The 16,308-nt window shown below is 32.1% G+C and overlaps 1 protein-coding gene across 1 annotated transcript in view; it reads right to left on the minus strand.

Annotated features, from left to right (window-relative positions):
* Positions 1 to 7,190, minus strand: part of LOC114335737 (ATPase family AAA domain-containing protein 2-like) — a 97,608-nt gene extending 90,418 nt beyond the window's left edge. The window contains exons 1-2 of the mRNA XM_050653328.1: positions 6,904 to 7,190; positions 123 to 274 (exon numbers count right to left, since the gene is read on the minus strand). Of these exons, the coding sequence (XP_050509285.1) occupies positions 123 to 274; positions 6,904 to 7,105 (354 nt within the window). The 5' untranslated portion in view covers positions 7,106 to 7,190. The remainder of the gene's footprint in view (positions 1 to 122; positions 275 to 6,903) is intronic.
* Between the last annotated feature and the right edge of the window lie 9,118 nt (positions 7,191 to 16,308).

Here is a 16,308-nt window from a genome sequence, read left to right on the forward strand (position 1 = left end):
TCAAATCTAAAAAGTTTTAAATTCCGGTCGAAGCTTCTTAAAAAGTTTGTTACGTGCCATTTAACACTGAACCACTGGTTTATAAAAAAATGCTAATTTAATTTACCAAAATGAACAACTACCTTTTCAAACAAAGTTCTTAAATTCTTCTCCGATTCTCCAACCCATTTGTCGAGCACGTCCGCTCCTTTTCTTTGGAAAAACGAAACTTTTCCAATGCCCTCTTTATTCAATTCAGCCACTAAAGCTCCAGCAACGAGAGTTTTACCAGTTCCTGCAAAATAAATAATTAGACCTGAATTCTGCTAATTAGAAACGAGATAACCGATGTAAAATATAAGGCCTAAAGCAGTCGGTTTGAAGGCTTCTCTCATATTGTCCTGTTTTTCGTTAAGATAATATATAATGTGTATAATTTTTTATGATGCCGTATAAAATTTTAATTGGATTGTATGAATAACAACACTACCACACTCTTTTGCGGTAATGTTATTCAGAACATTTCAATTTACCTTTTCAAACGATTTTTTTTCTTCAGAAACACCTAGTCAGTCTATTATTTATTTGCAATATTATTTAAGTAGGTACACTGAAATTCCAATATTTATTTTAGTTCTTTAATATTTTTTTGTCCAAATATAATGTATTCTATAGTGAATTCTTATAATATACATATCCCACCTATATGAATGCTTCCAAAACAGGCCTGAGTCAAAATAAAAGAAAAGTTTTCTATGATCAATTAGGAGATATACTGAGTGATATTCCATCAGAAAAGAAAGTCAATTAAGAGGTGATTTTAACGCACATGTGCGCCAATCGAAGACATGGTATGCCTTTGCTTTCTTCTTCATGTACCATGTCCTTTCAGAACGTTGGTTACCATCATAGCTATCCTAATTTTATTCACTGCCACGCTAAATAGCATGCTTGTATCAACACCATACCAATCTCGCAAGTTCTTCAACCATGAGGTTCTCTTGGAACTAGCAATAAAGCTGGAGATGATATGTATGAATTAGAAACAGCATTAGATATTGCGATTGTTAACACAATCTTTCAAAAGAGAGAAACTCAACTTGCGAAAGTGAATAAAATCACTCCAAAATAGGTTATTTCAAGACAAGAAAGAATATATACGTGAATGCAAGGACTGCAAAATAATATTTTTTAAGATAGTAAGCTAACTACATGAGGTGCTTATGCTAGACAACATGAAAGAAAGTCCTAATAAAATTTGGAAAAAGATGGTTAAATATCATTAGATATACTGCAATTGAAATACTTGGAAGAACGTCAGGAAAGAAGTATAAGAGACCTAATGGTGTTCAAACGAATTTCAAGAAAAAATAAAAGAGAAGGGAAAATTATACAAACGGTGGCAAGGAAATAAGTCGGATATAGATCTTAAAAACTGTACGGTTGTCAAAAAGGGAACGAAAGTAGCAGTGGCAAAAGCGTACTTATACAAATCAAAAGCTGTACAAAGAAAAAACAAAGATAAACCTAAATTCTGTACTGTGGCAAAACATATAGGAACAGAAAATAAAAAAACGACTTTACAACAAAATATTAAAACCAGTATTAACCTATGGAGATAAAGTCTGGTAATTAACCAAAAAGTAACAGTGATAAATTTCTAGAAACTGAGATGGATTTTTAGAGCATGTCTGCCAGAAAATCTAGACTAGAACACATAAACTATGTCAGACAACAAATGGGAATAGAAATAACCAATTATAGATGACATCGAAATGGTACGGGAGTGAAAGACGAATGGAGGAAAGAAGAATCCCCAAAAAGTGTTAGAAGGGACCCCCACTGAAAAAGAAACACGAGGAAGACCAGCAATCACATGGATTAAGAGCATCTCTAAAGCGATGACGGAAAGAAATTTAAGAGTGGCGATTAGGCATCACAATAGAAAGGAGTGGCGATTAGGAACGGAAAGGCCGTCTATAAAACCGGTTTAATATATTAAAAACAAAAATATATAAAATAGCTAAATAGCTCAAGAAAAACATATACAATAGCTAAACAGGGCAAAGAAAGCAAGAGATTTTAATCAGGTTAGATGTATCTGAGATGAAGATGAAAATAATAAAATATTACTTCACAAAATGGATGTGAAAAAGAGATCAAAAAAGCGCTTTGGCAGTAAATGAAGAATTTAACAAAAAACCAGTTGAGTTAGCCGTAACAGCAATGGACACTAAAATAGCAAAATAAGAAGTGGTTCCAGAAGTTTACAAAATAAAGAAAGATAAAGCAGTTGAACCAGATGATATTCCTTGGAAAGTATGCAGAGCATTAGGGGACACAAATTGGCTTCTTTTTCTTCTTGATGTGCCTATTCGTGACGAGTGTTGGCGATCATCACGGCAACCTTTACCTTATCTGTATCAGCTATGTTGAGCCAGGTGTTGAGGATGTTCCTCTTCTTCCTGGGCCTCGCTTTCAAAATATTTTTTTACAGTATAACATATTTGGATTTATTTTGTCTTCCTCATTTTGACCTGCTCATTTGTCACTCGGTCGCAAATGAAAATATGGGTCACACACAATGAAAATACGGGGAAAGTAATTGTTTGACGGATACGGAAAGAAACCGAAATAATAGATCATGTTTGACTCAATGCAAGGCAGATCAAAAACAGATGCAATTTTCATTATAAAGCAGTTGTTGGAAAAATACAAGAATATAACAAACTCTCTTATGGTATTCATTGAACTTGAGAAAGCATATATAGAGTTCCTCAAAAGATTCTTTGGTGGGCACTCGATAAGAAATGAGTCCCCAATGATTACGTAAGGATTGTGAGTCATGTACGAGGGAGAACTAGTGTTAGTACAGGTGTGGGAGAGACTGATAAATTTCCTGTGAAAGTAGGATTGCATCAACGATCGGTGCTTAGTCTTTATTTTTTCTCTTTAGTGTTGATTGTTGAAAAAGTGAAAGCGATTTAGAACAAAAACAGGAAATGTAGAGACAAGCTCTTGAGGAAGAATATTTAAAACGTAGTAGGACAGAAACTGAGTATTTGGAATATGCAGTTATTTGGATGGTGAAATGATTGTGAAATGTACGTAGGATCGGTATTATCTATAGATTAATGAGGAAATAGATGTAGGTGCATGTAGTAGAATTAGGGTTTGATTGATTTAATGGAAGGAAGCGAGTGGTGTGTTGTGTGAAAGAAAAATTTCAGTAAATCTGAAGAACTTCCAATAAAACTGAAAAAGAGGAATAACGAGTAAATGTGACAAAAATAAAAAATGCTTGTATAGATGAGGATGAGTGGAGTATCAAAAAACGAAAAATTAAGAATGATTACATAGATGAGAGATCATAGGTTAAGGTTGTTTGGATATGTTCAACATTGAGGAATCTATCACTCTGTATGAAGAGTATTTGATATGCGAATACCTGGGAGAGGTAGGAGAGAAATACTCAAGAAAACCTAGGGACACGCTTAAGCAGGACATATCGGTAAAGAAGATTAATATCAATCTGCCGCAAAAGAGAAATTTATGGAGAAATACAATTAGGGAAGCTGATCCTACAAAAGCCCATTTTCAACAAGGTGGAAAGAGCAACAAGCAAAGTAGGGCTGAGGATTAATGAAGAGAAGACGAAATATATGTGTATAAATAGAACGACACGAAGAGACAGGATAGGACAAAATGTGACGGTCAACACCTTCAATTTCGAAAGAGTACAACGTTTTAAGTATCTGGGGGCCGTAATCACAGCTGACAACTAACGATGTTACTGAAGAAATAAAAGACAGAATCCAATTAGCAAATCGCTGTCTATTCGCACTGGATAAGCTTATAAAATCAAAAAATCTTACAGGAAGTTCCAAGATCAAAATCTATAAATCCATCGTCAGACCTGTACTAACATATGGTTGCGAAACGTGGAACATGACCAAATCAAACGAAGAAAAGCTCAGACGTTTTGAACGAAAAATACTTAGAAAAATTTTCGGACCTCACTACGACATTAACACAAACCAGTATAGGATCAGAACCAACTTCGAATAAAAAGAACTCTACAATGACAACGATATTGTCCAAGAAATTAAATAACAGCGACTAAGATGGGCAAGCCACGTGCACAGACTTCATAACGAGAGACTTGTAAGACTGGTATGGGAGGAGATTCCTACTAGGTCTGGATCCCGCGTATGAAAAAAAAGTTGATTAATAGCAAGCTGAAAATTTGTTAATAGCTTAAGGGTGACTAGTCGGACAAACTTTGATATATGGGAACACTGGAACAGGGGAAGTTTTAATTGTGGAACAGGTTAAAAATTTGGAACGGTCAGACCACGAAAACGGCACATGTATTTTGTCCGACAGAACAGACTTAAACTCTCCGAACAGAGATTAAACTCTCATGCAAAAATCAGACTGCTATTTATCACCAAATGGGCGTTTTAATGAGTGGAACATGTAGAATATGTCATATGACAGGAATTATGACAGGTGATAAATAGCAGTCTGATTTTTGCATGAGAGTTTAATCTCTGTTCGGAGAGTTTAAGTCTATTCTGTCGGACAAAATAAATGTGCCGTTTTCGTGGTCTGACCGTTCCAAATTTTCAACCTGTTCCACAATTAAAACTGCCCCTGTTCCAGTGTTACTATATATCAAAGTTTATCCTACTAGACACCCTTAAGCTATTAACAAATTTTCAGCTTGCTATTAATCAACTTTTTTTTCATACGCGGGATCCAGACCTATACAGGCAAAAGACGATTCGGACGTCCCAGAATGCGATGGAGAGATAACATCCAAGCATATCTCCGAAAAATAAACATCCCATTTGACATTTGACCCTATACTCCATTAAAATGTTACATTTTTTAAGCCGTACTTTGAATTCGTTAGAGGAGTCAATTTTATTTCTTTAATGTGTAGGGGGATCAGTAAAAGCTTAAGTTCAAATTTTTGGGGTCGCCACCCTTGTCCCCCGGCCGCCATCTTGGAAATGGTGTGCAAAGGGGTTTCGCGCTATATCTCGTAAACTACCAACCCTACGGAAAATCTAGTTAAACATAAAATGTAGCAAATTAAATTTTCTACAATTTTATTTCTATTACTTTTTATCGTCAAGTTATCAACAAAAAAGATATAAACAAAAATATGTAAAAAATGTTTAATAAGTTTCCTTTTGGAGGTTATAACTTTTTTTCAGTTCATTTTAAAGTAAAATTACATAATAGCAATTTTGTAGAGGGTTTTTCAGCGAACAATTTGCATTATAAATTTGTTTAATTTTATTTATTTATATAGGTTTTACAGCGCTCCAAACTTGACCAGATTTTCGAATGCTCATAGGGATATAATAAAAACAAAAGTTAGGCTTACTTTTCTATCTATATATATTTTTTATTCATACAGTTTATTATGATTTTAACATTCCTATGCTATTATTAATCTGTTTTTGACCTTTCTCCCCACTATAAAACTTATAACCCTAAGCATATGTAGAAACGGCCCAAAAAGTTGTTTGATGACAAATTCGCCGGTTCAGAAGAAGAATGACGCAACCGCATATTGCAAAATTCATAAGAAGAGCAAAAAACGAATTTTTGATATCAAAATCATAAAGTATGATTAAAATTAGCCATTCAGCACACCGTGGTCAGGATCTCGAGATATATAAGCGTTTTTTGGGGTGTGCCGCTTGTTTATGAAGTAATATAACTTTTTTCCTATTGTATATTTTGACTTAAAATTTTCCAAAAAACTTCTTCACAAATTATATTTTATTGTTGTGTTTGCTAAAATTATAAACTAAAAAGTTTGTCACTCAACTTTTTTAAGTAAACATGAAACTAACGAAATATGATGACAAAATGTTTAAAAACTAACAACTCCTTTTTTAATGTGGTTAAATATTTAGGATAAATTCCATTGTTATCTACATACTTTAAAGATTACACAGTAAAATTTTCAAAAGGAAATATTTACAGCAACCAAAGATACAGCGAGGTAAATTTGAAAAATCATCAAAATTGATTTTCGGCATTTTTGTATAAAATTTGATTTTTGAACATGTTCCACCAAATCTAGATAAAAATAAACTTCATATTCGGATTCAGCGACCTCGAAAACATAAAAATAGACCAAAATTGGTCATTCACCTTAAATTTGACCTTCGTGTTCGGCATAACGATTGCTGCCGCTCGACTAATATATAGATAGAAAAGTATTTTTTTTATTGTATTCCTATGAGAATTCGAGAATCTGGTCAAGATTGGAGCGCTGTAAAACCTAGATCATAAATAAAATTAAACAACTTTATAGCGAAAATTGTTCATTGAAAAATCCTCTACAAAATCGCTATGATGTTATTTTATTGTGAAATGAACGGAAAAAAAGTTATAACCTCCAAAAGGAAACTTCTTACAAAATTTTCTCATATTTTTATGTATAACTTTTTTGTTGGTCACTTGACGATAAAAAGTAATAGATATAAAATTGTAGATAATTTAATTTGCTACATTTTATATATAATCAAATTTTTTGTAGGATTTCTAGTTTAGAAGATAAAGCGCGAAAGCCCTTTGCACACCTTTTTCCAATATGGCGGCCGGGGGACAAGGGTGGCGACCCCAAAAACTTGAACTTAAGCTTCTACTGAACCCCCCTACACATTAAAGAAATAAAATTGACTCCTCTAAGAAATGCAAACTAAATGTAACATTTTAATGGACTACTAGGTTGATGGAAGACGAACAATTGGAAGAAAGTTGTACAGTCAGCCAGGACCCACCTAGGGTTGTAGCGCTACGTGATGATGATGATGATGATGATCCTACATAGCTTTAGAAGTAAAGAGCATGATGATATATTTTAATAAATTATATAAGTAATCGTCAAGTACATACCTGGTGGTCCATAAAAGAGCACTCCTCTTGGTGCTTTAATTTTAAAATGAGCAAAAATATGACCATGTAAAAGGGGAAAGATAATGAGTTCTCTTAGGGTCTTCAAGTGATGATCAAGTCCTCCAACTTTGGAAAAATCTATCAAATCTTTGCATGCTTTAACTTTTCGATTTTCTTTAGGTTGATTCAACAGAGTAGACATAATGATATACGGTAATTTTAAAATGAAGAATTTTGCAAACTTGAATAGTAACAAAAATGTCAATTTAATTTGACTTTGGGAAACGTCAGATAATTTTATTACGTATTTCACAGGACAACTTCATTAATGTTCTAGATTTACGTTTGGTCTAGGAGCAAGGGGAAGGCGTTGAATATTCACTTTATGTCCACTGGTACAACGGTACAAGTATATAATTTGTTATAAATCAATTTAATTGTTTAAATAATGCAGTATATATGGCATACAATTAACTTAATCTGCTGTAATGTTGTAGTCTAAGTGCTAGTGAACCCTCCGACTAACGGTCGTCCTGTAAGGCTAGAAATTTGTCTAGTGATAATTCATAGCACACCAAGGCTAAAAACCATGACCTGGCAGGCATCAGCCGTGCATGTGTATCTACCAGGTGAATCGAAAAGTGCAAATTTAGGGGGTAAAATAAACTTTCTCCTGTAAAGTTTAAATTTAAGTATGTGATTGAGTAAGTTATTTGGAAGAAATGTGTACAATGACAGGCGATTCTGAATAGCATAAGACCTTGCCGGGCGAGGGGAAAGATTAGGGGTTTTTCCTAAAATTGATTTTTGCATCGAAAGATTTTTTTAGGTTTTTTGAATCATTCCAAACAGAAAAGGTCTTTAGTGACTTTTCTCTTAGGTTAATAGTTTTTGTTATATAACCGATTAAAAATTTTGAAAATTGCGAAACCGGCCATTTTAACCCTAAATCGGACATTTCACTAAAAATTTCAATGTTGCCAAGGTAGGTAGATATTCTTTAAACATTGATTGATGAAATACCGAAGAGTTTTTTGCAATACAATATCGAAAACCCCTTTGTTTTTTAATTGCTACTCAAGCGGGCGCGACACTGTAGTATAAATGAGGACGTTTGAGTTTGCATAAATTTCATTATCTCGAGAACGGGCAAATTTGAAAAGAAATACTCAGACAGGTCGATTTTTATTTTTAAATTAGAACTTTTTGACGTATATATAATAATAGTGACGTCTTCCATCTGGGCGTGATGACGTAATCGATGATTTTTTTAAATGAGAGTAGGGGTTGTGTGATTGCTCATTTAAAAGGTTATTTAATTCTCTATTCAGTAGTATAAACCTTAACATAATTATTTGTACAGGGTGTACAAACAATTTTTTTTTCTTTTTGTCTAAATTAATATAATAGAAACAATTTTTTTGTACACCCTGTATGAATAATTATGTTAATGTTTATATTACTGAATAGAAAATTAAATAACCTTTCAAATGAGCTATCACACAACCCCTACTTTCATTTAAAAAAATCATCGATTACGTCATCACGCCCAGACGGATGACGTCACTAGTATTATATATATGCCAAAAAGTCCTAATTTAAGAGTAAAAATCGTCCTGTCTGAGAATTTCTATTTAAATTGGTCCTTTCTCGAGATAATGAATTTATGCAAACTCAAACGTCCTCACTTATACTACAGTGTCGCGCCCGCTTGATTAGCAATTAAAAAACAAAGGGGTTTTCGATATTGTATTGCAAAAACCTCTTCGAGATTTCATCAATCAATGTTTAAAGAATATCTACCTACCTTGTCAACATCGAAATTTTTAGTTAAATGTCCGATTTAGGGTTAAAAATGGCCGATTTGGCATTTTTCAAAATTTTTAGTCGCTTATATAACAAAAACTATTAACCTAAGAGAAAAATCACCAAAGACCTTTTCTGTTTGGAATGATTCAAAAAACCTAAAAAAACTTTGTTCGATGCAAAAAAAATTAATTTTAGGAAAAACCCATAACCTTTCCCCTCGTCTGGCAAGGTCTTATGCTCTTCAGAATCGCCTGTCATTGTACAAATTTCTTCTAAATGACTTGCTTAAACACATACTTAAATTTAAACTTTACAGGAGAAAGTTTATTTTATCCCCTAAATTTGCACTTTTCGATTCACCTGGTAGATACACGTGCACGGCTGATGCCTGCCAGGTCATGGTTTTTATCCTTGGTGTGCTATGAATTATCACTAGACAAATTTCTAGCCTTACAGGACGACCGTTAGTCGGAGGGTTCACTAGCTCTTAGACTATTGGATGAGTGGGAAAACCCGAGAAAAGTGAATCAAATATTATAAGAGATTTGGGAAGTTTCTTTTCTAGAATAAAGGTTAGGGCCTTAATTATGGCAAATTGTTCTGCTGTAACAATACTTGTTTCAGGAGACAATTTATAGTGGAGTCAATGAAGGTGGATATAAGTTATTACCTCAGATTTCGTTGAACCTCCATCAATTTTCATGAAAATTGGTAAGTAGTTAGAGGATACCTCAAGAAACAAAAATGATGTGGTATCAACTTGCGCTTTTATCCTGGGGGTGGATGTTACCCCTTCTCATGGGTGAACACTATTTTATTAAAAATAACCCCATAATTAGATAGAGGAGTAAATTCTAAGCAATCTTTCTTTTATCAAGTTTATAAATTTTTTATTTAAATATTATTTCATAATTTAATAAAACATTGTGAAATGTGGCCGCTAATGCTAGGTTTCCTTTTCCACAAATACATAAAATATAATTGAAAATTTATTTATTTTAGTAATTAAAGCAAATCTAATTAAATATAATTCTACAAACAAACGGAACATACTAAAACTAAATTCAATTTACTACAATATAAAACAATATCTATACGAAAAAACAACTACAAGAAAAACAGAATTTTTGTTTGTTTTACATTTTTTTTTAGATAAACGAAACATACTAAAACTAATTTAATATAGCTAATACATAATATAAAACAACATACTATAGCTACTACGAAAAATACGCTTATCACTAAAGTATCGTCGTGCTTTCATGCTATATTCAACAAAACCAACTTGGTACGGCCTTTAATTAGATATCGCAAATCACTTTGGCTGATTTTGTCTGCATATATATTATGTTTGAAGAATCCCTTTTTTTTTGTGAGACTGGATATAGGACATTTCTCAGGTATGAATTCACATTCATGGTATATCGTTGCTATACAGGGATAATAATCTGTGCAATGTTGTGGTACAGGCTACGTTAAATATGAAGTAAATGTGGAAGATATACACTGGTTATTCATTTCAATTTAATTTGATTGTTGTTTAATCGTTTACAATATTTAAAATAATTAAAGACATAAAGTTAGGGATTTCAAAAATAAATTCAGTTCTCACTGGCAGGGTGGGAAATAATAAAGTGCCATACAATAGCATTTCATTATAATGCTCATTACAGGCATTACAGGCTGCTCCGTTTGAGAAAACTCATACTCTCAAACTTGGAGAAAACACTCATTCAGTTTCGACCAACCCTGTATTAGCTAAAATAAAACGTTTTGCTAGATTAATAATTTTTAACAATAATAGACTATATTAAAAATCACTTGAACATAAATTGATTTTCTTATGTCAAATCACTACAATTATACAGGGGTGAATATTGCTATCAAATTTGAAAAAAAAACGTAATTATCTTTTAAACTACTTCGTATAACATCACAAAACCTGATATTTTAAGAAATAAAACATAGAGGAGAATCTAAAAATGTAAAAATATACAGGGTGTTCCATTAAACAAAAGCTAATTTTGTTTCACCCTGTCAATATGGGTGGCCCTGTATATTTGGAAATGTATTTAAATTCTGATATTATCTATGCCCCAATCTCACCTAAATAAACTTTTTTCGTATCTCCTACAACAAACGACTAATTGGACTTCCCACAATTACAACAGTTACGTCAATTCAACTTAACTTTACAAGAAATAAGTCTACAGCAGCTGCGTTCCTTGACATTTCCGCTGCTTTTGATAATGTTAATTTAGACATTCTTTACAAAAAAATGTTGTATATTGGAATCCCTAATTCATTTGCTCTCTTTTTAAAATCTTTATATTCCAACAGATTAACTTATTTAAAAATTAATAATGATGAATTTTCATATCCTCGACTAACTAATATTGGATTGCCACAGGGGAGTATTTTAAGCCCGATTTTATACATCCTGTACAACATAGATCTTGAAGTTAGTATACCCAACAATACAAAAATTCTTCAATATGCTGATGATGTTGTTTTATATACAGAAGGAAAATTGTTAAGTAGATGTGAGGATAATTTAAAAGTCGCATTAGAAATCGTAAATCAGTGCTACGAAGAAGTAGGATTATCAATTTCTGACACAAAAACTGAGGTGTGTTACTTTACAAAAAAGCGTAGAGTTCCACAAGGCAATCTTAACGTTGGAAAATTTAATTTTCCAATTAAAAGCTGTGTTAAGTATCTTGGTACCTATCTAGACAGGAAATTGTCTTGGAAAGATCACATTCATCATATTGTTAAAAAATCAGAAAACTCAATAAATATTTTAAGAGCTTTCTGTAAAACAAATTGGGGAGCAGACCCAAATATTGCTTTGATGTTTTACCGTAACATGATCAGACCCATTCTCGACTATAGCTGTCATTTATTTGGATCAGCGACCAATACACTTCTAAATAAACTTGAAATTCAAAAAAATAAATGCTTAAGATTATGCCTAGGTTATTTAAAATCCACTCCAGTCCAAATAATGGAAAATGAAGCAGTGGAACCTCCATTGCATTTACGCCGCCAATTTCTCAGTGATAAATTTACAACTCGAATTCTGTCCAAAAAATGTAAATACCTTCAAGATCTACATGAGCTATCAGTTTTAGACCTCACTCATAGGTACTGGAGAACTAAAAAATCTATACCTTTGGTAGAAAGTTATCTAAGTACGGTAAAGTACAGTGAAGTTATCTATAAAAGCCAAATTCCGCCTTACTACAGTGCAATGACAAAAACATTATTTTCTAACAAGGTTAAAACATGTTATTTAAGCTCACATTTACCGCCAAATATGTTTGATATACTTATTAGAGAAAAATGGTCAAATTTTCAGTATATATTTACCGATGGGTCAAAAGACGCAAATGGAACGGGCTGTGCAGTATTCCACGAAAATACAAATTACCATCATCAATATAGCCTACCTATTGAATGCTCAATATACACAGCAGAAATGATAGCAGTAATGTTTGCTGTTCAGTATGTACTACTGAATCCAACTAGCAATTATGTTATATTTACTGACAGTAAAAGCGTGGTGGACAGATTAAGTAACATTCAAACAGTCAAACACATAAACCACATTGAATTGAATATACTTAAAACTCTGTTTGAAATTACACAATTAGGAGTAAATGTAACAATTGCTTGGATTAAGGGTCATTCGGGAATAAAAGGCAATGAAATAGTTGACAATTTTGCTAAATCAGCTTATGTAATCGGAGAAAAAATAAACAAAAATTTAATTCCAGCTTCAGATATTGATACTTTTAGCAGACAAAAACTTAAAAATAATTGGCAATTGCATTACAGAGAATGTAATACTGGCTCAAATTTTGCTCATTGTAACCCTAGGATATTCTCAAAAAGATGGTTTTATACAGAATATAACAGACATTTTATAAAGACCATTAATCGGCTGAGAGCCAATCATGCTCTTACGCCATATTACATGCATAGAATCGGCTTGTCAGATACTCCCAATTGTACTTGTGGCAAAATCGGAGATCTAACACATGTCATATTAGAATGTCATTTAAACATAAATAACATAAACGACCTTTATAAAGAATTAAAAGATTTAAAATGTTTTTTCCCAATAAACCTTAATACTTTAATATTTACAAATGATATGGAAATTCTTCATCTCATTTATAAATATGTTAAATTATGTAAATACAAGTTGTAAACTTAATATAATAGGCATAATTTGTTAATGTGGTTTGAAAAAATTAAAAAAAAAATATATATATAAAAAAAACATAATAAAATAATAAAAAAAAAATAATAAATAAAAAAAAAAGAAAAAAAAATAGAAACAAACATAAAAAAAAATAGAAACAAACATAAATAAAAAAAGAAAAAAAAAATAGAAACAAACATAAAAAAAAGAAGTGTTTCGCACAAATTAAAATATATTTTATATTTAAAAAACAGTAAAATAATTAAAAAAAAAAAAAAAACAAAATAAAAAAGCTACACAATGTACCAATGTATCTATAAAAATAATATTGTAGAATGTACTTATGTTTATAAGAAATTTATGGTCAAAGTTAATTTAAATTTGGAAATCTCTCCGAAAAATATTAATTTTTGGCGGATTATTTGATTTATACCGTTCTAATTTAGTTTGTTTAGTTTTGTTAAACTTTTCCTTATTTAGTTTACATTTTGAAAGTGTTCATAAGTTAAACGTTACTTGAAAACTCCTCTATGGAGTCATCTAGTGGAGGCGAACCGCCTGATATTGAGAATTCGATGGATAGTAGCTGTGATTTACAAGATTTAAATGGATTTCTACCCAACCAGCCTCAAAATAAGATAAGTAGTAGTATTAATCTTAACAATATTAATGAAAAACAAAATACTTTAGTAAACTCAGATCAACCAGAAAAAACCAGGCCTGTTTATTTATACGAAAAAATTGATTTAGGACCTTTTTACATTTTCATTGAAAACTCCAGTTTAAATTTTACAGGAAAATTAAACGCTGTTAAAATAGGCGAGATCCTATTTACGTTACATCCAGAAATTGACAATTATATAAAAAAAATTGACTCAATCGGACGCAACCGAGTTAGGGTCTCATTTAAAAATTATAGTAGCGCAAATGCTTTAGTTACTTCCAAATTCCTTATTCAAAAAAATCTGACCGCATACATTCCAAAATTTCAATTGTTTAAACTAGGTGTAGTAAGGGATATAGATTCAGATATATCGGAAGAATATCTTAAAAATAGAATAAAGGAATTTGATCACCATTGCAAATTCTCGGTTGAGTATGTGAAACGAATAACAAGAAAAATAGTAGCAGATGACAAAGTAATATTTAATCCAACAAAATCAGTTATTGTGTCTTTTAAATGCCAGAATATACCAAAGTATGTAGTAATTAATCATGTCTTACACACTGTTGAAAAATACCAGCAAAAGGTAATTATCTGTTACCACTGCTATAGGTATGGGCACATGAGTAAGCAGTGTAAAAGTAATCCTCGCTGTTTTAAGTGTCATGAATCTCACCTTTCCGATTCTTGTTCTTTATCATCGTTTAACAAAAAATGTCTATCCTGTGAAGGTGAACACTTCACTAATGAATGGGAGATATGCCCAGAATTTGATCGCCAAAAGAAAATAAAACATTATATGTCTGAAAACAGCTTATCTTTTAAGGAAACAATTAAACTCTTTCCTAAGATAACTTATGCATCTATAGCAGCCAATAATTCCTCAATAAATTCTCATCAAACTCCAAATATGAATGCACCATCCTCTTCATATTCCTTTACTCAATTGTCCACGTCTCAAACATCTTCCAATCAGTTCGCTCTACCTTCAGTTTCAAATAGATATACAATAATAAAACCACCAAAATACAAACGACCTATCTCTTCCTCACCAGACCAAGTAACAATGGAACATCAAAAAATAATAAAGTTAAACCCCATGTCCAACAGACCTGGTGGTATTATCACCTCTTCTTCGTATCAATCTACATTTAATCCAGAACAAGGATCTAAAATACATGAACCATCAAAAGAATTAACAGAATTAATATCAAATATAGTTACAAGTATTATCTCTAATATAAATCACAAAAATTTTGAAATTCCAGAAAAATCAGTTCTAGTAAATTCAATTCAATCAGTTTTAAGTTCTCTCTTATATAATAATGAATAGATTGGTAATTTGTCAATGGAATTGTAGATCGGCTAACTCTAATAGAGAAAACCTTATCCACCTATTAGAAGACCAGAAAGTTGATATCGCATTATTGTCAGAAACTAGATTTAAACCAGAAAAGTATTATAACTTTCACGGGTACAATATTGTCAGAGACGACCGCTTTTCAGTAACTGTTGGCGGTGGCTCAGCAATTTTAATAAATTCAAACCTATATTACGAGGAAGTCATCATGAAAGTAGATTTAATAAACGTCAATAAAGTAGCAATAAAAATAAAGTTTAAGTCATATACTGTCACATTTATATCTATGTATGTTCCCCCAGGAACCAAGTTATTGTTACAACAATGGAACAATTTCATAACATCTATAGAAAGACCATTTATAATAGGAGGTGACCTTAATGCTCACCACATTGCCTGGGGCCTAGACAACCAAACAGATATGAAAGGTAAAATCTTGATGGACTGTATAGACGATAATAATTTAATATTCAAAAATGATGGCTCTCCTACTTTCTTTAGGAACTTCTCGAAATCGGCAATAGACCTGACCATTTGTACTCCTGACTTAAACCACCTGATCACTTGGAAAACACTTCAAGACCTATTTGGTTCAGACCATACACCTATAAGAGTAGAGTTAGAGGATCAACCAACTCATACATATAATCCATATTCACAAAAGTGGAATTTAAAGAATGTCGACTGGAAATTATATGAACAGTATTCGGAAGATGTATTCTCTCAATTTAAAGATATAAATTCTTATGAACAAATTTTGCACAATATAAATACAACTGCATCCTACTGCATCCCCAAATTTAAAATAAAAAAACCGACTTCCAGAGGAAAATACTGGTGGGATTTAGAATGTGAAGAAGCAGTCAGAAGAAGACAGGAAAGTTTTTGTATATTCAAAGAAAATCCAAACCATGAAAACCTACTTAAGTATAAAAAAGATGATGCACATGTCAAGAAGATCACTAAACAAACTAAAAGAAATAGCTGGAGAGATTATGTCGGATCCCTAAATAGGTCAGTCCCTATTAAAGATGTATGGTCAAAAGTTAACCGAATAAAAAATAGAAAAACAAAGAACAAAGTCCCTGTTATTCTGTCGGAAGCTTCGTGGATAGAAGAGTTCCATCAAAATATCACACCGCCGTCTGCAGAATTAGTAATTCCTGATTTACAACTAAATGCTCTGTACGACTATCCAGAACCAATCCGTTTCCTAGTCAAACCATTTTCTGCCACTGAACTAAACTTTGCGTTGAAGAAAAACTCAAATTCAGCACCAGGTGCCGATAATATCCATTACTCGATGCTATCAAATCTTTCAAGAATTGGTAAGGCTGCACTACTAAATATATATAATGAAAT

Source organism: Diabrotica virgifera, chromosome 6 (assembly GCF_917563875.1).
Source record: "Diabrotica virgifera virgifera chromosome 6, PGI_DIABVI_V3a".
Taxonomy (NCBI): domain Eukaryota; kingdom Metazoa; phylum Arthropoda; class Insecta; order Coleoptera; family Chrysomelidae; genus Diabrotica; species Diabrotica virgifera.